Consider the following 21,973-nt stretch of genomic DNA (forward strand, 5'->3'; position numbering starts at 1 on the left):
TTTTTCTTTTTTAACCAAAAAAACAAAAAACTCATTAGCAACGTGATAATATGCACTAAGTAAATTTTATTTATATATAATTAGTGTTGTAAAATCCCGTCTAAGCTTCGGCTGATTACCTAACGTATCATCATAATCGATAGTCTAGGCGGCCGATTAGATCGCCTACGCACCGTCTAGACCTTGATTACCTAAGCCTCTTAAGCACCGACTAGACCGCCTAGTGAGTCCATTGGCTATTGTTTTTATTTTTAAAAATAAGTTATTTCATTCAAAACGATATCTTTTTGAACCAAATAGACCATAAATTGTTTAAATTCTATATGTTTTTTATGTTAATATTTAATATTTTAATATTAACTATTAAAATATTAAATAGTTTATAATTATTAGTTTTTAAAAAATATTAGTTTTAAAAAAATATAAATATACATTTAAAAATAAAAAATAAAATAAAAAATGCATGACGCTCCGGAGCGTTCAACGATTTTTATTTTTATTTTAATTATAATAAAGTAAAATACCCTACATATACATACTATTTGTCTGCCACTTGGTCATGCATATAACAGGTTATAAATTATATTGAAGATTTTGTGTGATGAGCTTAACTATAAAGACGTTGATAATAATCGAACTCGTAATTTTCAAATACAACAAATTATGTTTCACTCAATTGATCATCTCTTTTGAACTTTTTTTTTTTTTTTTTTTTTTTTTTTTTTGGTTCATGGCAATTATTGTTCCTAAACTATAAAAACTAAAATATGTTTTGCCCATCATTACATTACCATCACAAATTCTAGGGATGAAACATGATAATGATGTAACTAAATGACCAAAAAGTATTATTTCTATATAATTTAGAGACAAAATGTATCATTTTCCCTCTATATTTTATAAGTAAGTTATAAGAAATTAGCTAAGTATGATTTATTATATAAAAAAAAAAAAAAGGATTTTTTTTAATAATTTCGAGTGTTTTGTAAAGTTATAATCTCTCATATATATTTCTAATAGACCTTGTAGTCGAGTGACATGACTTTAGGTCTCTCAAATTTCATATATTATTCTTGATTGACATTACTTTATAATAAAATGTAACTTAGAATTTGACAAGATGATACAATGGTTAATCTCAATACTGTGTAATAATCTGCAAAGTGACTTAACAAGAAGAATGACAGCAAGAATCAAACTCGTGAAATTCACGTACAAGAATCATGCTCCTTCCACTCAGTCGTCCCGAGACAAGATGCAAATTCTTGTGTGCATAGAAATACAGGTGAAAGAATGTGTGAAACCAAAAGAAAAAACATTCTCTTTGATGAAGCAATGTTGCACATATGGTTTGGAATTCTGATAGCCTCAAACAAACAGAAACAATCTCTCCTTGAATTATACAATGTAGGCAAGAACAATTCAGTAGCCTGACAAAAAACATCATTAACTCTAAATCTATACAACCTCAACAACAAAACCACTGAACACCATGCATGAACAAAAAAGTACAGCAGGGAAAATTCCAGTGTTAAACTGTAGGAAAGACGACTCTTTTCGCGTATGTTAGAAGTCGGTACAACAATAAGTACAAAGAATGCATTCCAGCAGCTAATCTGAGTGCCAGCTTAATCACGAGCATTGGCGTTTTCCTCTGTATCCATCCATCCAGACACAGTATATATATATATATATATATATATATATATATATATATATATATATATATATATATATATATTGCTTCGTTTTTTCCTTTTTGGTTTTGGACAAGTGTGATAAAATCAGATGGTTCGATAAAAATTTCAGGGTCGCCATGAGGTTTTCTGTGCACAGAGGATACCCTCTTTGTTTTGAGCAAAAGTAAGTCGAATCTCCCAGTTCAAGCTTCTTAAGATTCTCTCGAGTGGGTCGAGTATCTCTACTTTGTCACGTATAATGACCCAACCGCCTGGCCTTAATATACGATCCATCTCAACTACAATAACTACAGGCTGCTTACACCTGCAGAACACGTTTTACTCAGAATCTATATTATATGCTCAACACGTCCCCTCACGTGTGCGGGGGCCACTTACTTTTTGATGGGCTCTAAGCAACACGATGGGGTTGGCACTGATACCAAATTGAAGCATCTGCTCCATCTCAACTAAAAGTCTAAGATGATAGTTGGATTGCACATTTATGTTTATATATTATCTAACCTGTTCTTGAGCCTCGAGAATAGATGATCAGCATGGAGAAGGTCGTAAGATCTCGGGTAAGTTCCAAATGACTCGCACCAGTCGTGGTATATGCCAACGAGACCACGTTCGAAGATTATTGGAAGGGTGTTCGGAGCATGTACAGGGACAACGTTCATTACCCAAACCTTCTGCTGTGCGAGAGCAGCTGCAAATCTGCGAGTTTTAGCCCCAATCATTGAATAAGCTTTGAAAAATGTTAATATTTAGTCGCTTTGAATAAGCTTTGAAAAAAAAAATGGAACTTGATTTACTCGGCTTACCCTCCATTGATTGCTTTCATGTCCATTGCATTCCGAATTTTGGACCAGTCGATACCCAAACCAACAAGGTAAGATTTGTCCACTATAGCTTTCCAGTGTGCATCGTCTGCAATCAACTTTTCTCTATTGTTCATCCAGTCGGGAAAGGTTTCGAGCCTCTTTGGCCACTCCTCGGGCCACTCACTCCCTCGTTCTTCAATTGCTGAAGGAATCTGATGCAAGCAAATTTTGATAGGAGCATTCCTGAAGCATAAAAACCCGGAGAGTGAGGCTATCTGAAGCAAATACTTCCATTTCTATATTTACGAGAAATCACAAAATCAAATGTTCTGCAATCCCTTCTTACCAGGCAGAATCTGGGTTCTCTTTCACGTTGCATAAAGGAGGAACCTTTTTCCTTCTCACTTCATATAAATCATTTGCTTCGGGCTTTTGATATACTTTAATGCCTATATCACTTTCTTCATCGGTTTTATCAGCCAGGATATTCCAACAAATAGATACGGTGAGCGTGGACATAGCTGGAAAACAAGAAGAAACATTACGGGAAATAAAATCAACATAGTCCAATAATGAGGAAACTCAACAGGTGATTGTTTGCGAGTATAAAAAACATTCTAAATCTGCAAAGGACTAATGGTAGACTAACGATGTGTACATTAAATCTCTGGATTGCTGATGAATCTTACGAGTTATGAGATGTATAAAAAAAAAAGAACTTTTTTCACAGGAAATGAATAGAGAGGTCAAACCTTCTTCAGCCTCGACACTATTGTGTGTTGTTGATAAAATAAAATAACCTCCGGGTCTCAGGACCCTGTTCATCTCGAGAAGAAGTTTGCCCCCTGAAAGAAAGAAGGGTTAAGTTCTATTTTTTCTTGATAACGGATGACATAATAATCAAAATATGTGCCGAGGAAAGGCACTAAGCAATTACGTACGCACCATTAGAATGCCAAGAAATGTGGCATTCGCCACAATGAATTGCGTCAAAAACACCACTAGGGAACGGGAGTCTCCGGGTAGCAAACGGGCTAACCACTGCGGGAAAACCCCGCTCGAGGGCGACTTGTGCTAGGTCAACAAGGTCATCTTTCAATCCCAAAGTAAGTGCCAGTACATCCTTTTCAACTAGAGATGCAACAAAGCTTGAATCTTTGCACCCGATATCCAGCACTACACGGATATTCTTTCCCCACATGATGTCCGGGACCATCTATTAAGTTAAAACGTGTCAAATAGTCAGATTTCACATTATGATATGATTGGCAACTAGACTATCTGTTCACAGAAATTGAAGCATGTGCTCCATCTAAAAGCCTAAGCTGATAGTTGGATTGCACATTAATGGTTATATGCTCACACGCCCCATAACGTGTGCGGGCCAATTACTTTTGGGCTCCAAGCAACACGTGGACATGTGCTCCATCTCAACTAAAAGCCTAAGCTAATAGTTGGATTGCACATTAATGATTATATGCTCACAACAGACATGACCATTATGCTCTAAGTATGCCCGCCCCATTGGCTAGTCATATTTTACTTCCTATACTAAGACATTTAAACAAGAATCACTTGATCTAAGCTTGATCGTTTCCCTTTTTATTCTCAAAATGCTGATTTGAATTGCAAACTTTTCGATAAAAATAAATCTGGCATACTAGAGATCATAAGACATGTTGGCAGGTATTGTAGTTTGGCACTTTATATCAATTAAAGTTGCTTACTTCCTCGATGGAATCCAGGTAGTGGCGAATTCCACCCTTCAAAGCAGACTGGTCCTGTGGAAAAGTGAGATATTCGCCAGACTCCACTACCCAGTTTTGAGTCTTAACAAACTCGGCCAATTTTGGGTGTGCTAGATTCTTGTATATTATCTGCAGGGACACAAAGTAATGCAAATTTAGCTCGATAAACATCAAACATTCCTCGAATAGCATGCTGCAGACCTATTTTACCTTAGAAATGCTTTCGGGCCAGCTTACTGGAGTCTCGTAACCTTCGGGGGGGAGTGGAACAAGACACAATTGATGTGCCTTAGGGCAAGTCCTTTCGTGGTGCCTATAACTTTGCACCTTCCGGGTAGAGATCTCAATGTCGATGCAAGGGATGTAGTTATGTTTGCTTCTCGTGTTACACGATTGCCAAGTGTAATGTGGTTTTGGATCAAACAAGGGCCCCAATTTCTTGGTTTTCTTATCATCCACCTTCTCTTGAGGTTCTTGATCCAACCCATCATCACTAACCATATCCTCATTCCCTTTCTCCTCAAACCCCTCCCCTTGATCTACATCTCCATTCTCTTCATCTTCTTCTTTTTTCGAATCCTCGCCTTCGGGTCCATGATCATCCTCCTTTTTCTTCTCTTCCCCAACCTCTTTGGGAACCTCTAAACCCTCTCCCTTCTCTTTCCCTTTCCCTTTCCCCCCTCCATCATCCAATTTCAGCTCTTTCTTCTCCTCCTTCTCACCAGATTCAGCCTTTAATCTTTCATTACCCTCTTTCTCCTCCCTCTTTACTGGCTCTTCCTTCTTGGGATGAATAACCCCAACCTCAACCCCATTAAATTTCTTCCCATTCCCAGAAATTGGCTCAGCAATGTCATCAAAGGTCTCTCTTTGAGAGGCCACCGAGTAAGAAGAAGGCGAAAACACCGACCAAGTCACCACAAAACAAAGACCCAAGATCACAACCGCAGTTAACTTCACACAGAACCCAAACGACTGATATGAACGCTTCACTTGACGCCCAAATCTTGCAATAGCCATCCCCCCACTAAACCTGAGCTCTGTAAAATCTCTGGCCGGAAGATAAAAACCCAAATGGCGTATAAGATACAGAAATAATAATGCTGGGAATACTTCGGGGTGAAGTTCTAGGACGACAGATAGATGCGTTTCAACTGAAAGAAAGTGAAAAGTTTAAAGTACAGTTAATGTATGTAATCGGCTAATCGGCAGTTCTAAAGTGGAAAGTACTATTACCCAGTTTGTCATATATATATATATATATATATATATCTATGAAAATATACAACTCTCAGTTAAATTACAAGTTGTATATAGGCTGCAGGCTATTTATTAGCAGTGAATTTTATGTACAACATTTTTAATAGGCATAAATTTTGATGAGTTATAGAAGGGAATGGATAAAAGGAAAAAAAAAAATAATTACTCTCAATAAGCGCGTAGAGTGCATGTGTCCGACTGCGACAAACACAACAGTCTTTTCAATTTCGGTGGGACCGTCTGTGCGGATAAAAACAAGGTGCATAGAGGGTCCGGTTGCGACAAACACAACAGTCTTTTCAATTTTGGTAGGGCCGATTGTGCGGATAAAAACAAGGTCTTCCTGTTAAAATCTCAAATATTTTCTCTCCTTACTCTCTCTTCTCGACATGTGCATCAAAACCAACAAAAATCATCTAAAATTCTCTATTGTGAATGTTTTATTCCTCTTGTACACATTATTAGTGGGGCTGACTGTGCAAATAAAAACAAGATCTTCCAGCTAAAATCTCAAATCTTCTTTCTCCTTCACATGTGCATTAAAACCTGCAAAAACCATATAAAAATTAACTATTGTGGTCATGTGGATGCTCATAGTACATATTATTAGAGAGTGGTTGTAAATTTTTTTTAGTTAGTCAAAAAAAATTTAGATAAGTTTATAATAAAAATTTGTGACAATAAATATATTTTTTACTTTTGTTAAACGCGTTTAAAGAATGGTGAATATATTGACATATTAATTAGCATCCTAACTATAATTTTTCCAGCTAACTCGAGTGCATATTTTTAAATATTTCCCTGTAGGAATTTACACTTTAATTGATGGTTGATGCTAGTAGACCAGTCCAAAATACATGTCTAATACTCCTAATTATAAATAATCACTTAATTCATAAGGATGATCAATCAAAGTTTCAGAAGCCAGAAAAGTACACTATCTCAGCCTCATTGAAGAACAAGATCCTGCAGGCAGAAGAGACTCCTCCTGTGAAGTGTTTATGTTTATCTTTATCCTGCAATCAATCAATCCAACACTGTTAGAATTCAAGATTGGGATAAACTTGCAACTTCCAGGATTCTGGGAATTTTTAGTAACAGGAAACCGTAGCTACTATCAGACAATGTGTACTAAGTAGACCTTGCCTTGTGACCATAGCCGGCAAAGAACTATCTAAACTAGTCTAGGTTACCCATAACAAACCAAAAAGACTAATAAACCGCTCCAGTTGGGAGTCGGACTTGTAATACATATTGTCTAATTTGGGGATTTTTGAGTAACAGGGAAATGGGAACCCATAGCCACTATAAAAAAGTGTGCACTGGGTAGACCCTGCTTTGTGACCCTAGCCAGCAAAGGACTAGGGGTAAACCAGTCTAAGTTACCCATAACTCAAATAAAAAAGACTAATAAACTGCTCGGAGTCGAACATGTAATATATTGTCTAATTTTGGGATTTTTGAGTAACAGGGAAACCCATAGCCACTATCAAAAAGTGTTCACTGGATACCCGGCTTTGTGACCCTAGCCGACAAAAGACTAGGGATAAACCAGTCTAAGTTACCCATAACTCAAATAAAAAAGACTAATAAACCGCTTCAACTGGGAGTCAAACTTGTCTAATTTTGGGATTTTTGAGTAGAGGGGAAACCCGTAGCCACTATCAGAGAGTGCGCACTGGGTAGACCCTAGCCAATAAAGAACTAGGGGGTAAACCAGTCTAGGTTACCCATAGCTCAAACCAAGAAGACTAAGATCACTGAGGCTGGGAGTCGAACTTGTAACCTTGTCGAATTCTGGTACTTTTACCTGTTGTGAATGTTAACATATTCATCAGTCTCATCTAGTATCTCCTCCTGACATTGGGGCAAAAATGACAGAATCTCAGCAACACAGACAGTAAGCCATGAAGCAGTAAAGATTGATTCAGATCAAGATAATATATGAAAACTGGATTTAATTTCTCTCCATTTCTTGGGCACCTGAAGAAGCTCCTCAATTACATCTTCCATTGTGATCACACCAACCACTTGTTGATCATCAGGGAACTCGCGAATCGGAGAATTCTCTGGCTTATTAGACTCACTCAGATCTCTATACACAACAGCCATGTGACTGTGACCTTTCTGAAACTCATTCAGAATATCATACAAAGGCATGTCTTCTGAAACCCTGAAAATTGCAGAGAAAAAATGACAGAAAAAACTCAAACCTCCATGAAGATCTGGAGAAGCAGACATTACCCATACCTGGGAATCTTTCCTACCATCATCTTTCTTACTGCAATGGAGTCTTCTGGGAGGATTGCCAAGAGATTCTTCACCTGCCAACACGATAAAACTTCGTTTACCAAAACTCAAAACAACATTCTTTTTTGCAGATAATTAAGGTACCAGAATCAGTCCAACAATGTTGGTAGGATATCTGTGGTAAACAGGAACTCTACTGTGCCCCATTGTGACTATAGAACTCATCGTCTCCCTGCAAGAAACAGAAGATCAGTACATATATGGCCTCTGAAATCCAGAATTTTACGAACAGGAAGGCAATAGAAAGCCCACAAATCAAGAATTCCATCCAGATCAAGACAAAATGTGTTTGATATTGGGGTCATGACATCTTTAGCAGTTCTCTCAGTCAGTTCAAGTGCTCCACCAATAATTGTCGTTTCGTTTCGTGTCAAATCGCCTCCTTTCCCAGCCTAATGCCCAGAATCATAACACACAATTTAGACATACATATATACAAACTGATAGTCTGATTGTACATTTATAACGGGCTTACAGGAACACAGATTACCTCGTTGCTGTGAAAATCTACAAACGTTTTCAGCTCTGCTCGACGCAGAAGAACAGCATGGCCTTTGCCCAACATCCAATCCAAAACCTGGAAACACAACCACAACATCTAATCCATTTCTGCAATCCAAAATTACATTTTTATGCAGCTTTCACTACTGAAAATTATGGAATTTCCGACCACCTGAAAGTGATCTTAAATCAAGTTGAAAGCAAAAAGGGTCGGAAATAGCAATAAAGGTTTTTCCGGATATCAAAAGTGGTCAGAACTTGGCTTTCGACTTGATTTAAGATCACTTTCAGGTGGTCGGAAATTCCATAATTTCCAGCAGTATTTGTATCCGAGTACGAACCTTACTGATTGGAAAGGCGACGGGGAAGAATATCCAGAGAAGGAGATGAACAAGCGGCGCTGCTGCTGCTCCAACCTTCAATCCATAGTGAGGAATTATGGCATGAGGCAAAATCTGCAAAAAAAAAAATGCAGAAATATTAGTTAGATTAGAACAGTTGGTAGGTTGAAGATATGAACAAATATGTATTATTACCTCTGCAAACATGAGAACCAGTGTGATAGAGACAAGAATTGCAGCCCAGGAAGGGAGAAGGCTGTCCAAGAATATGGGAAGAGACTACAGAAGAACAGTGAAGAGAATCAAGAAAACGAAAGAATATTAACAGACAAACAGAATTAACTAACTACCAACAGGAAAATGAGGTTGTTGTTGTTGTTCTGCAGACCTCCATTGCCAGCCCGTTGGCAATCAAGAGTGTGCAGAGCAAAAGGTGCTGCCTTTTCACCACCGGGAGGATCTTAGCTGCAAAAAGAAATAAACTTTAGACATCTGGTTTAGAAACACACATACAAACCGGATATCCACAGCCATTTTACAAGCATGAGAGCGGTCTATAGGGCGCCCGGACTTGCTGAGAACTTCAAGGTCGACGAGGCTAAGAGACATTAGGGCGAGGGTGAGGCCAGCAGTGAAACCTGCGAAAACCACCAAACCCACACAGGCAAACACGTTTAACATGAACTTTGGACCACAACATGGGATGTCAAGCTTTGTCTCCCTCATTCTGATCTCCATTCCATTCCTTTCTTTGCTGAGTTTCAAGAAAATAGAATCCTGCAATCCCAGAAAGAATATGCAGTCTTAATTAACTTGCTGGATATGCTGCACCATTTATAGTTTCATAATTTTCACTAGCATGAGGTTTTCTTTTCTTGTTTCCTTAGCCACACAAGAATTATGGACAAAGATGAACTGAGTTTACTAGAGAAAATCCTCTGGGTGTAAATACTCCAACAAGTAGGAGTTGTGCAGATGGAGCCATGGAAGTCTGGTGGCAGAAGTGCAAAATTTCGGAAGCCACTCTATCAGAGCCAGGTTTCGATCCTGGGACCTGTGGGTTATGGGCCCACCACGCTTCCGCTGCGCCACTCTGATTTGTTGAATGCTATGCTATTATTTATTTTTATCAACATCCACAGATTCTACTTTGCTTACAACCTCAACTTTTGTTTGCAAGTTGCAAAAGTTTGTTTATCTTTTAAATCTCAATACATTATAAGACTTACATATTTTATTTTATTTTTCCTTTAAATTTTCACCTAAAACATTATGTCTCGCCATCCTTCTTTCTATATTTATATTTTAAATGTATTTTCATATAAATTAACACATTCCATCAAACTAAAAAAAAATAAATAAATAAAATGGAGTATTTTGTAAATAATTTAATTTGAGCATCATTATAGATGAAATATAATGGAAAGAGTATCAAGTAAATTGAAATAAGCTTATCAACTTAAGTTTCAAAACTAAATTTGTTAGATCAACACCGTACCCCAATTGTTCATCACACTATATTGAGTGATTTGAGTCTATACATATTATTGGCATATTAATTATTGGAGGTGTTCATTCCGTTTATAATTCGATCAAATTTTGAAAAAGATTTTAACCATGTTTTGCGAATTTGTAAAATGTTTTAATCGTGATTTATGAGAAGTCCATAACAACTACTCGAAGGTGTGTTAGGTAAAACTTACCATGTGACCTTAGCTAGTAAACTATCATAATGCTGTAAACCGTCTCAAAAAAAAAAAAAAAAAAAAATTATAGGAAATCAAATTTATAAGGAATGAGGTTCAAATTGGCCATTGAACGTAACCTAAAAATGCAATTAGGCCACTGAACGAAAAAAAAAATGCAATTAGGCCACTAAACACACCAAAAACGTGCAATTTGACATGATAGCAGGTTACCACAAATTTTAGCAAGTTACCTTATTACATGGCAGCTGAGTTGACATTTCTAATCATTTTAAAATAATTTTTAATAAATTTTAATAATAAATTGAAAAAGAATTAAAAAAATCGACCTAAGCTGCCACGTACAGATGCAAGACCATAAAGTTAATTATTTTTTTTCAATTTTTTCAAAATTTATTATTACGAAAATTTATTTAAAAATTATTAAAAATGACAACTCAACTGTTACATAAGCAGGTAACATGCTAAAATTGATGGTAACCTGCTATCAGGTGAAATTGTATGTTTTTTGAGTGTTCAGTTGTCTAATTGCACTTTTTTTTTTTCGTTTAGTGGCCTAATTGTATTTTCAGGTTACGTTCAGTGGCGAATTTGAACCTTATTCCAATTTATAATATTATGATTATCAAATCAATTGTTTGATTAACTTGGTTATGGAGTTTATATTTCACATTCTTCCACATATTCATATCAGTTGTTGTCTCTTGATGTTTTCAATTTTTAGAATTATTTTAAATATTGTTATTTTTCTTCAAATTGTGTAATCTCAATTTAAATTGACAATAACATTAAATATTTAGATGTAATATAGTTGAATTGTGTCAACATCAACGAAATTGCACTCTTTGACACACCACCTCCTCCCCTCCCCCCCAAAAAAAAAAAATCACATTTTTTGATTTATTGATTACAATTGATTTATGTAATCTCGAGTAGTGTCTTAAAATATAATCTTATTAGTCAATATAATTTCACATTTGGTAAACTAAAAGTTATAAAAATGTGGAAATAATTTGGTAGAATTTTGTATTTTGCATTAGTACATATCACATATTCACATTTGCGTGCGCGGATATATATATTCTTATTTTTTACTCTATATTTGTACTCGTCATATCAAGTAGCCAGATTTGAAAGTCCACTCAAAATGTCGCTACTCAGCCTTGTCCGATATGGTGTTTTCTCCATTTAAACTCCTAACACGCCACGACACGACTCCCCGTAAAATTTCATCCCAATCCAGAGAATTTGAGGGAAATCCAGTGGCGTTAATTTCGCCTTTCCTTTTTAACCTCCGGTGAAAGAAATTATTACTCCGTATTTTGTTGTTTTTCTTTTTATATTTTAAATACAGTATATATTTTATTATCGATAGAAAATTACATCCTCCGTATTACAAAATCCAAATCGTACTTAACCCTGCATTCAGGTGGTGTTGAATGTATAGACTATAGTACAGTACACGTCGGACTTCGATTCGCTGCTTTGGCCGTGTATGCATAGCGTCATTTTATCGTCAGCATCAATTATAGCTCGGATTGGGTGGTAGCATGAGCAATTTAGCATATTCCGTGTTATCCTCAACCATTTGGATGTGGAAATTCTGATTCACGCCCCAAAATGGTTTCCATTTAAGGGAAAGATGCGGCTTCTGGAGCGTTCCATTTCGTTTTGCCTCTCCGGGATCCCTCCTCTTCCTCCTCCCGACTTCCTTTCTTATATTTCTCCAAATCTCCGCTTCCGGGTACGCCCTTTTCGGAGCAGAGCCACACGCATTCGTTATCAAGGTGCGAGCTTGCGCTTCATTTCTTCCTGTAAATGTCTGCCATTGATGTATGTGGGTGGTTTTGTTGTGATTCTAGTTTTGTTTTCCATTTTTAGCATTTTAGCAACTCCCCGTGGTTTAGGCAAAGAAGTTTTGCTTTTCCAAATGTTAAAGGGCCAGTCTTTGCTTCTGGTGGCTGTTAGATGAATGCTGGTGTGAAAACTTCAGTTTATTTTTCATAACCAGTGCTTTTGATTGAGGATGTTAAAGGAATTTCTTTGCAATTATAGAAAGAGTCAGTTTTGTAATGCATTTTATAGAGGATATAACTGTTGGTGATCGTTCTATCTGTCCCTCTCACAGTCATGCTCATTCGATTTTGCATCCTGTATCTAGGCTGTACTTTTGGTGAAAGTTTGGGCTAACTAGTCCTAACACTGTACTAAAAGTTCTTTCTAGGTAAGCAAATTCAGTGTAAGGAATTCTAACTGTGTGAGTGAAATATAGGTTTTCATTGGAGCATACCTTGGAGTATAGGTTTACAAGTTGGAACATAACTCTTGGTGCTTTCAGTTGGTTTTACATTGGATCCCGAAGGTAAGCTTGTAAGGTTTACTTTAGGGAAGAGGCTCGATTAAAAAAAAAAAACTTTTACGTTGTAATTTAGGTTATCAATTCTCAGTATATGTAAGCCTAGTTGTTTGATGAAGTCATTTTCAGTATCTATGGCAAGTTGATAAGGTTAAAGTTGTTGAGTTTTGGTGTCTATTGCAGTAATTTGATCAATGAAATTGATGCAAGTGGGGTTTGGAACTTTTGAAACTGTTAGCTTACATGTACTCTAGATTCCAGACTAGCTTTATTATCCTGCAATGGTAATTGTGTTAAGGATGCTATGCTTGTTGAAATATAGAAATTAGGAACCCTAGCATAGCCTTAAGTCGTAACCTAGCCCATTAATGTGTGAGTATAGTCTTCTGTACATATATGCAATTGCATCATTTTTCATTATGCTGTCCTTGGCGAACATCTAAGTGATGTTGTTAATTCAATTAGGAAGAAATCAGCTGCATACAAGAAGTTATTGTGCTATGGATGGTATTCGCTTGGATGGCAATACAACACAACTTGAGATAGATAATGGTGCATTTGGTGCTCAACGTTCCTGTATTTGGTCATCTCCAGGAGGGTGCAAAGTTGATATTGGAAAACAGATCTTTTGTAATAGATCATTGAACATGAACAATATAGTTGCAGTTGGTTTTGACATGGATTACACTCTGGCACAGTACAAACCTGACACTTTTGAATCTCTTGCATATGAAGGAACCGTAAAAAAGCTTGTTTATGATTTGGGATATCCTGAAGAGGTATGTGCATGGCATTATTGCCTATGGCTTATGTATAGTCTTATGGGATATTCTAAATTCTAACATAAAATAATGTCTCTGGCATTCATCTCTTGGCATGTACATCACACTGCTAAAGTGATTCCTCTGTCTCTAGTCCCACCACCCCAGTATCAGTTAAATGTATTGATAGTGATGACTGATACTTTGTAAATGCATTCATATTTTTTATAGCTGTTACAATGGTCCTTTGATTGGAGCTACATGGTCAGGGGTTTAGTTGTTGACAAGAAGAGAGGGAATATATTGAAGGTTTGTATGTTTGTTGATAATTTTGTCATATTTTTCCTCTTGATGTATAATTTGTATACGTTCCTATTGATTAGGCTTCTAGCTAAAGTAAGTATTCCTTGTCTAAATTTATTTTCCAATATTGTTTGTATCTATAACAGATGGACCGGCACAAATACGTGAAAGTTGCTTACCATGGATTCAGGCAAATGTCAAAGGGGGATAAAATAGCAACTTATGGCAATACTTTGATACGAGATTCATTTGATGAACCTGACTATGCACTTATTGATACCCTTTTCTCCTTGGCTGAAGCATACTTATTTGCTCAACTAGTGGACTTTAAGGACAATAACCCAGGAAGAATTCCTGAAGAGTCTGAGTAAGAGCATAACCAGCATTATTTACTGTTAATATAGAGCATAGTAGCAAGCTAATCTTCTGCATCAATATATATTCTGTATTCATTCTCCCTTACTTTCCTATTTTTGTGTCCACACATTTATGTAATCTGATTGTCAGTTTCCGGGATCAAGGCAACCACCTATACAACTGCAATGTATAGATAAAATATATAATCTGATCTACTTAAAAGTTTTAATGGTTTAATGCAGTGCATAATTCTTTATGTGATTATACCTGAATTGGTTGAAATTTGACTTTTGAATGCCTCCTTAACCTACACCTGCTAAAGCATTTTTTGGTTGACTCATATTGCATCATTGAAAAACAATCTTTTTTTTTTTTTCAAGATGATTTCATCTGTTTCTAATGTTTATATACCATGGTTAACTTTTTCCATGTCCCCACATATCTTTTCTAATTCTACTGTTTTATTTATTTAATTAACCAAAGTGCAATGTGGTATATTGCGATGGCTTCCAGTTCTCATTTCTTCTTACTTGTTACATAATGTTTGCAGCTATGCTTGTATGCACAAGGATGTTCGTGCAGCTGTGGACTTGTGCCACCGTGATGGAACCTTGAAGCAGACAGTTGCACAAGATCCTAAAAGGCATGTATAATATGTTTTTCTTTTTGATATTGTAAATAAAATTTGTGGCAACTGGTTAAGTGTCTTTGAACTTTGAAGATACGATTTGGTATTATTACATTAAAAAAATAAAATTGTACAGCTCTTTGAATAGTAAGACACCCTTGCTGTAAGAATAAAATTTTTCCCCTTATTTAATTTGATACATATCGGTGCCCTATAATAAATCTTCTATGTTGTTGAGGAAGTGAAGGAAAGAGTGCTCCTGGCTTTCTTGATGCACTTATTTTACATGTAGCATATTTTAGTCTTGGTTGAATCTCATTCTCCGTATTTGCTATCAACCAAGAATAAACTAATTCATTAACATGCATCAAAGATTTTTTAACTATGTGAATCTTATTTGTTGCCATTTCCTACAACAGATATATCAACGATGATACCTCAATTGTTCCCATGCTCAAAATGCTTCGAGAATCTGGGCGTGCTACCTTTTTGGTGACTAACAGGTAATGTTGTTTTTCTATATAGATTAGTATGAAGGTTTGCATTGCTAGCATTTAGTGCTGCTTGAGAACTTGTTTGAAGACTAGTGGAAACTGTCGCATGGACCTTCTAGTTCAATCCCATTTCAGTTCAATATATCTTTCTTTTAGTAAGTCACAGTTTCAACTTTCAATGAATAACATGGAGTTGTGCTATGTAATTAATTATAATTAATTATCAAACATACTGAAAAAAAAAACTTGAAATGGTATCTATATGATTTTATGGTACTTAACTGTTTATTTATTTAGAGATTGGCAGTTTGGCACAGAGCCTTCGAAGTTCCCTGAATAAAATTTCCTTCTCCCTATAACCCTCTCACAGAAGGAAAAAATATATGCATTCTTTTTATTTCAATGGTTTCTCATCTAAAGATACTTTGAATTTTTCTATTTGTTGCCCCTGAATTCATGTTTCTTTATGTTAAGTGTAGTTGAACCTTGACTTTGATTTTGTTAGACGTAAATTTGAATGTTTGCAATATTGTTTCATTTTATTTAGATTGCTTAGAAACTTGATTCTACCTATGCAGCCTTTGGGACTATACGAATGTTGTCATGAACTTTCTCTGTGGGCCCAAGTCAACAGATTGTTGTTCAACTCTCACTTTTGAGTGGCTTCAATATTTTGATGTTGTCATTACTGGCAGGTCATCTTCCTTCCTTATAAATCAAAATGTGTTTCTGCCTTTTTCCCTTCCACACCTGATATATTCTATTAATTGGTCATTTTGCTTTTTCCTAATGACATTACTCATCAAGAAAATTGTCTACAGTGCGAAACCAGGCTTTTTTGATGAGGAAAATCGTGCCAATCTTTTTGGGGTTGATCCTAAGACTGGGATGCTTATGAACACCGATAATGGGACTCCTATGGCTCAGGTGAGCATAAATTTCGGTACTTTTCTGCTTGTGATCTCTTTATTGCCTTTGCCTACATGTTGACTTTATTTCTAATTAACCAAATAGGTAGGGAGCACTTCCATAAGATTGCCAATAGAAAGCTTAACCGAAGGATGTAGAGTTTTCCAGGTATGAGAGTTCTCTTCTATTTTGTAACCCCACACTGTTCTTGCTCTTTGTTATGTCAAAGTTGAGGCTTTTAATTGTTAGAGGCCTTATTTTGTAGTTTATATCAATGGCTTCCTTTATACTATTTTCAGGGAGGAAGTGTTGGCCATTTGCATAAATTACTCAACATTGAATCAAGCTCACAGGTATCTTATTGATCGTCTCGTTACTGTAAAATTTCATTCCCAATCTCTTCTTTTAGTAGCTGTTTGATTTGAAACTATTTAGGGGGTGTTTGGTAAATAGCTATTAGCTGCTTGGGTTAGTGGGTTTGACTAGTTGATAGCATTAGCTGATAGCTGATTACATGCAAAATGACTTTCTCAAAAAGCTGATTGAAAAAGCTGTTTTGAGCAGCTTTTTGAATTTTAGTATTTTGGAGCAATAAGTTGTTACAAAAAACTAATTAATCAAACACTCATATTGATTGTTTAACCAAGTCAAACAGCTAATAGTGGTCAAATAAGTCAAAATTGGCTGATAAACTAATTATGTTACCAAACAGGGCTTTAGACAAACTGTGTAAGCAATGTTTGTATGTTCTATACCAACGGATGACTGTTGCAAAGTTACTCAAGATGTCTTATCTAACCTTATAAACCATTGTGCTGATAATTTGAAATTATGATATTGTTTGTAATAATGTGCTTTTGTTGCATAAATTTGAAATTATGTGCTGAAACAATTGCGATTATCTAGCCAAATTTCGTGGTTGTTATTATACTGAGGTGTTATGTTTTTGCTAGATTCTTTATGTCGGGGATCACATATATGGTGACATCTTACGCAGCAAAAAGGCTTTAGGTATACATGCTCGATTCAGTTATTATTATCGTCCTTATTTGTTTCATCTCACAATTGACATTCACTGTATTCTCCTTAGAATCTTAAGATTATTTATTAGTTCATTTGAGAGTTCGGTATTTGAGCAGGTTGGAGAACAATGCTCGTTGTTCCCGAGCTTGAGAGAGAAGTTGAACTTCTCTGGGAGCTCAAGGATACACGCAAGGTATAAAGAACATATCGTCTCGAAGTTCCGTTCCAGCTGCTTATTCATCAGCAAACTTGTATTTTTGACCACCGTATCCATTGCAGCATCTTCAGTTGCTGAGGAGTGAGCGGGATCACATTGAAGATGACATAGATCATTTGAAGTGGCGTCTCAAGTAATTCCTTTTATTTATTTTTTTTCTTTCCCTAATTAGGTGCCGACATTAAAAGTTTGTATTATGGAAGCGGTTACTAGTTTGGTGTAAATTCATTTTATTTCTACTAGTATATTATATGCTCGGTGCCCATGACCTTGTAGTCTAGTGGCACGGAGTGACTCTCCCAAATGGGAGGTCATGGGTTCGAGCCTTAGTGGGGGCGGTATTGACTCGTTGTGCTTCAGTAGGTTGAGAAAGTAGTTATGCACAGATACTACATTGTAATAGAGTCAGTAGTACTCAAAAAAAATAATAAAATTGCTCGGTATTTCACGCATACAGTAATCTCTCTCTTCTCATTCTTGATTCTTGTCCCGACCACCTTTGTATTCATCTTTGCCTCGTTTCCTTTTGTTCTTAAATTTCTATTATTACATTTCAGGTCTCAAGGTGCTGATGATGCCGAGAAGGAAAGGCTGTCATCCAAGCTTGTCGAACTGCAGGTTGGCATATTCGACGTTTGTCATTAATAAATTTGACCAATATCCGGGGACTTCCCCGCCAATTGAATTGTAGTAGAATTTAACTGATATAGTCTACATTACGTTATTTTAGTCACATAGAGAGCAAGTGAGGGTCATTCATAAGCAGACTCAACGCGAAAGTCATAAGAAGGTAAGGCAATTCTCAGCTTGTTTTCAGAGTCGTAAAAAGAGTTGTTCGGCTTGTTTCTTAATGGCGTTCTGTTCTGTCGTGAACATTTCCAGTTCCACAAGGTCTGGGGACAACTCATGAAGACTGGCTATCAGAATTCCCGCTTTGCACATCAGGTCACATAAATATATTATTTACGAAAACTTGTATATAACATTGATCCATCGGCTTTAATTACTCGATATAAAGTATTGTGTTTGTTCACAGGTCGAGAGGTTCGCGTGTCTGTACACCAGCCAGGTTACGAATCTGAGCCTTTACTCTCCTGACAAATATTACAGACCAAGCGAAGATTTTATGCCCCATGAATTTGATATCCTTTCTCTGTAAAAACGACAAATGGATTATGAATATCGTCTGCATTAGGGAACAATTGATTATCCCCCGCCATGATTAAAGGTTTGGCCGAATCAACATTTCTGCTGATTCTATTGTATTGGAACTGAATCATATTTTCTTCTGTGTCAGAATTCTCATGAAACAAAGAACGAACTAGTTTGAATCTATACTCTTTGCTTTCGACAAAGTATGAATCAATCAAACGTGCATTGTTTTTGATTATACTATACTAACGATGGAATGATTTACACTTTTTTATGTTATATGTCAACATTCTTGAGAGCTGATGATCAAATTCTCAGGTTTGAACAGGAAAGTATGAATCTTGCTGATATAGAAATCTCCTTCTTTACAATCTTGTGGCATCTGCCATCATTCTTGAAAGCTAATGATCAGAACAGGTTTATTGAAACCAATCAAGTTTACAGGTTTGAACAGGAAAGTATGAATCCTGCTGATATAGAAATCTCCTTCTGCAACCTGCATGGGCAGCTTAACTGGTAGCAGAGGTGAAATAAGGATAGCCTTATTGTACCTAGTCTTACATTACGTGTGATGGGATCAATATATGAATATACTCTCCATCTTTACGTAGCGTAAATACAAAACTCTATCCCGATCTAATTCTGAATATCAATTATATTTTCACATTCATCATTGTTTACAAATGTGCTTTCTTTAGCATTGTTTTAGGTGACTTTGAGTGATCCAAAAGTTTTGTTACTTTGTAGTTGCAACAATGGCTTTAGGAGCATAATAATCTTACAAAACCAAAGAGCTTATCTAAAATAAAATCCTACTTTTGCAATTTCCAGTTGAAAGTAATTGTCTTTTGAGATTTGAAAAAGATATCATGATAGATATTGGATTGTGTGTTGGAAAGATATGCATACTAATTAAGGGCTAAGATGCTTGTAATGTAATCTAATGGTTGAAAGCAATTGTCTTTTTGGGATTCGAGAAAGATATCATGACAGATATTGGATTTCGGGAAAGATATCATGTCAGATATTGGATTGTGTGTTGGAAAGATATGCATACCAATTAAGGGCTAAGATGCTTGTGATATAATCCAATGGTCGAAAACAATTGTCTTTGGGATTTGGAAAAGATATCATATCAAATATATAAGTACATAACATACAAACTTATCTTTCATCCATTTACCATAGCAATTTTGACTTCTTGAGATATGAATCCCCCACACCCCTTTTCAACCTCACCCCGACACTCATCTTCATCCTCGCAAGAGGATGACGATGATCTCATTGCTATAATACAATCACAACAACAAGCACTACTAAGTACGTATGCTCACAACAACGCTGCCATGGCTTACTGTTTGGAGATTATGTGTACTCAAGCCAACCCAAGTCATGGGGGTTCGACTCTTGGGCATAGAGTGATTCACCGTGAGGTATAGATGCAAATACTATATTTTAAGAGTTTCTTGTTCGGTATAGATAAATTATAGATAAAGAAGCACATTATTCATAAAATTAAATGTAATAGATATTCTATGATTTATTATTTTTGGAGTACCAAAAAGGATAACGAAAGTAGTGACCTAGTCCTAGTAAAATACGATGAGTAACAAATTAACAATCTTGCATTTTTTTCTTAATGGTTGGTAATTGTGAACCGTAGGATTTGAATTAAATCGTAATTGGATATTCAAATAAATCGGTTTAGGATTCACTAAAATAAAAAAATCTTAACTGTAATCGTAATTTTGAGTATAATTAAATGGAATCTTACAACCCCACTTGCTGAAAAACCATCAAATTTCACTTTCATATGTCTGCCATACTCATGAAACATACCATCTTGATTTTCTCGAACCAACCTTAATAATGGCGATTCTCTCTCTTAAAACTAGGGTTCTTTCTTGCATTGGAATTTGGAATCTCCTTTGCTGATAATAATTAAGGTTTCTGGTTTATGTAATTGTGTTAATTAGACTTCAAGAATGGCATTGACTGGGGAGGGAGAGCAAATCGGTGGGGGAATTCAAGGCGGTGTAGATGACGCGCCGCCGCGGAAACAAGAAAATTCTGTCGCCGGACCCAGAGTGATCCGGTACCGGGAGTGCCTGAAAAACCACGCGGTTAGCATCGGAGGAAGCGTTACGGATGGATGCGGCGAGTTCATGCCCGGCGGCGAAGAGGGAACGGTGGCGTCCCTGAAATGCGCCGCCTGTAACTGCCACCGTAGCTTCCACCGCCAAGAAACCACCCACGGCAGCGGCGGCGGCGGCGCTCCTCCGACCAATCCCCCCGCCCTTCCCTCCTTCGCTTCCATGACCCACCGCCACAATGCATGGGCTTCCCTAGCTGCCCAGTCCCCGAAAACCCCCGCCTTCGGCGGCGCTGCACCCCCAACCCCTTCCGCCGCCGCCGCCGCCACGGCGGCGGCGGTTGATTCCTCCTTCCAAGAACCAAACTTTAGCCCCCACAAATGCTTCCCCTCCCCCGCCAGCACCGCCGCCGCTACCGTGGCGGAGACGAGGGGCAAGAAACGGTTCCGAACAAAGTTCACGGCGGAGCAGAAGGAGAAGATGTCGGAATTTGCTGACAAGATTGGGTGGCGGATTCCCAGAGAAGAAGAAAACATCCATGGAGTGGAAAGATTCTGCGGCGAGATTGGAGTGAAGAGACAAGTGTTCAAAGTTTGGATGCATAACAACAAATCCTCTGCTAAACCCAACGCCGCCACATCACATCCGCCATTAACGACGACATCATCATCATCATCATCAATCAACAACTAATAATCATCATCATTATCAATCAATCAATCAACTATATATCTTTAATTAGCTAGTCAGCTTCTTCTGCAAGTATGTAAGAGTAGTTATTAACTTATTATGAGGTTTTAATTATGTATAATGTTAATTAGGTAGAAAAGGAAAAAGTGAATGTGTATATATAAAAGCTAGTAGGTAGCTAGTATTGTCAACCTTAATTAGCTTGTCCGATATGGCTTTGTTGAGTGTACCAAATTTGGTATATATGTGATATTAATGTGAAAAATGTTTGGTGAGTGTACGAATATATAGTTGGGCTGCAACCCAAAATCATAGCTCCGATTAGGACACATTTTGTAGTGGATGGGACGATATCAAAGTGGGTACACTTTCTACTTTGTACATATGGAGGAAAAAACCTTCTAATGGAGGTGGTATTAGTTTATTAGATAACTTAAAATGGACGGTCCCATGCAAGGTGTGTTTAAAGTTTCTTTTTTAAAAAAATTTATTTTAATCTTGACGTATTATAATATTATACGAGTATCCTCATCCTCGTTTGATTGAGGAAGAAGACGTCATTATTATTGTCATCTGTCGTCATGGGATTACAACATATATATAGTCATCTATCCTCAT

General features: G+C 36.7%; 4 protein-coding genes and 1 non-coding gene across 8 annotated transcripts; 2 read left to right on the top strand and 3 right to left on the bottom strand.

Moving 5' to 3' along the window:
• Nucleotides 1-1,301: 1,301 nt before the first annotated feature.
• LOC109153123 (probable methyltransferase PMT28) lies at nt 1,302-5,433 on the bottom strand. The gene is made up of 9 exons (XM_019300907.1): nt 4,465-5,433; nt 4,234-4,383; nt 3,452-3,722; nt 3,259-3,351; nt 2,853-3,027; nt 2,507-2,749; nt 2,205-2,399; nt 1,742-2,004; nt 1,302-1,687 (listed from the first exon to the last, which is right to left on the bottom strand). Exons 1-8 carry the CDS (start codon nt 5,272-5,274, stop codon nt 1,806-1,808), a joined length of 2,136 nt encoding a protein of 711 aa, XP_019156452.1. The 5' UTR covers nt 5,275-5,433; the 3' UTR covers nt 1,302-1,687; nt 1,742-1,805.
• Nucleotides 5,434-6,022: 589 nt separating this feature from the next.
• LOC109153125 (DUF21 domain-containing protein At1g47330-like) lies at nt 6,023-9,438 on the bottom strand. Of its 3 annotated transcripts, XM_019300910.1 has the most exons (12): nt 9,206-9,438; nt 9,055-9,131; nt 8,862-8,945; nt 8,667-8,780; nt 8,315-8,401; nt 8,077-8,216; nt 7,909-7,996; nt 7,765-7,838; nt 7,498-7,687; nt 7,325-7,371; nt 6,451-6,530; nt 6,023-6,060 (listed from the first exon to the last, which is right to left on the bottom strand). In XM_019300910.1, exons 1-11 carry the CDS (start codon nt 9,402-9,404, stop codon nt 6,452-6,454), a joined length of 1,179 nt encoding a protein of 392 aa, XP_019156455.1. In that variant the 5' UTR covers nt 9,405-9,438; the 3' UTR covers nt 6,023-6,060; nt 6,451. The 3 variants fall into 3 exon arrangements, with proteins under 3 accessions (XP_019156455.1, XP_019156454.1, XP_019156456.1); XM_019300909.1 differs by lacking the exon at nt 6,023-6,060 and having other exon boundaries at nt 6,418-6,530; XM_019300911.1 differs by lacking the exon at nt 6,023-6,060 and having other exon boundaries at nt 6,418-6,530; nt 9,184-9,296.
• Nucleotides 9,439-9,692: 254 nt separating this feature from the next.
• Nucleotides 9,693-9,764, bottom strand: TRNAM-CAU. The gene has a single exon. It is a non-coding gene; the product is annotated as a tRNA-Met (tRNA).
• Nucleotides 9,765-11,811: 2,047 nt separating this feature from the next.
• On the top strand, nt 11,812-18,810 carry LOC109153317 (5'-nucleotidase domain-containing protein 4-like). 2 transcript variants are annotated; one of them, XM_019301210.1, is made up of 17 exons: nt 11,812-12,159; nt 13,194-13,507; nt 13,721-13,798; nt 13,939-14,159; nt 14,700-14,792; nt 15,197-15,280; nt 15,850-15,966; nt 16,093-16,198; nt 16,286-16,348; nt 16,480-16,533; nt 17,134-17,191; nt 17,320-17,396; nt 17,483-17,553; nt 17,978-18,038; nt 18,151-18,210; nt 18,303-18,365; nt 18,457-18,810. In XM_019301210.1, exons 1-17 carry the CDS (start codon nt 12,015-12,017, stop codon nt 18,577-18,579), a joined length of 1,788 nt encoding a protein of 595 aa, XP_019156755.1. In that variant the 5' UTR covers nt 11,812-12,014; the 3' UTR covers nt 18,580-18,810. The 2 variants fall into 2 exon arrangements, with proteins under 2 accessions (XP_019156755.1, XP_019156756.1); XM_019301211.1 differs by lacking the exon at nt 11,812-12,159 and adding an exon at nt 12,645-12,734.
• Nucleotides 18,811-19,780: 970 nt separating this feature from the next.
• On the top strand, nt 19,781-21,636 carry LOC109153318 (zinc-finger homeodomain protein 1-like). Its single transcript, XM_019301212.1, has 2 exons — nt 19,781-20,005; nt 20,549-21,636. Exons 1-2 carry the CDS (start codon nt 19,781-19,783, stop codon nt 21,356-21,358), a joined length of 1,035 nt encoding a protein of 344 aa, XP_019156757.1. The 3' UTR covers nt 21,359-21,636.
• Nucleotides 21,637-21,973: the final 337 nt, after the last annotated feature.

This window comes from Ipomoea nil, unplaced genomic scaffold (genome assembly GCF_001879475.1).
Source record: "Ipomoea nil cultivar Tokyo-kokei standard unplaced genomic scaffold, Asagao_1.1 scaffold2480, whole genome shotgun sequence".
In the NCBI taxonomy this organism is placed as follows: Eukaryota; Viridiplantae; Streptophyta; class Magnoliopsida; order Solanales; family Convolvulaceae; genus Ipomoea; species Ipomoea nil.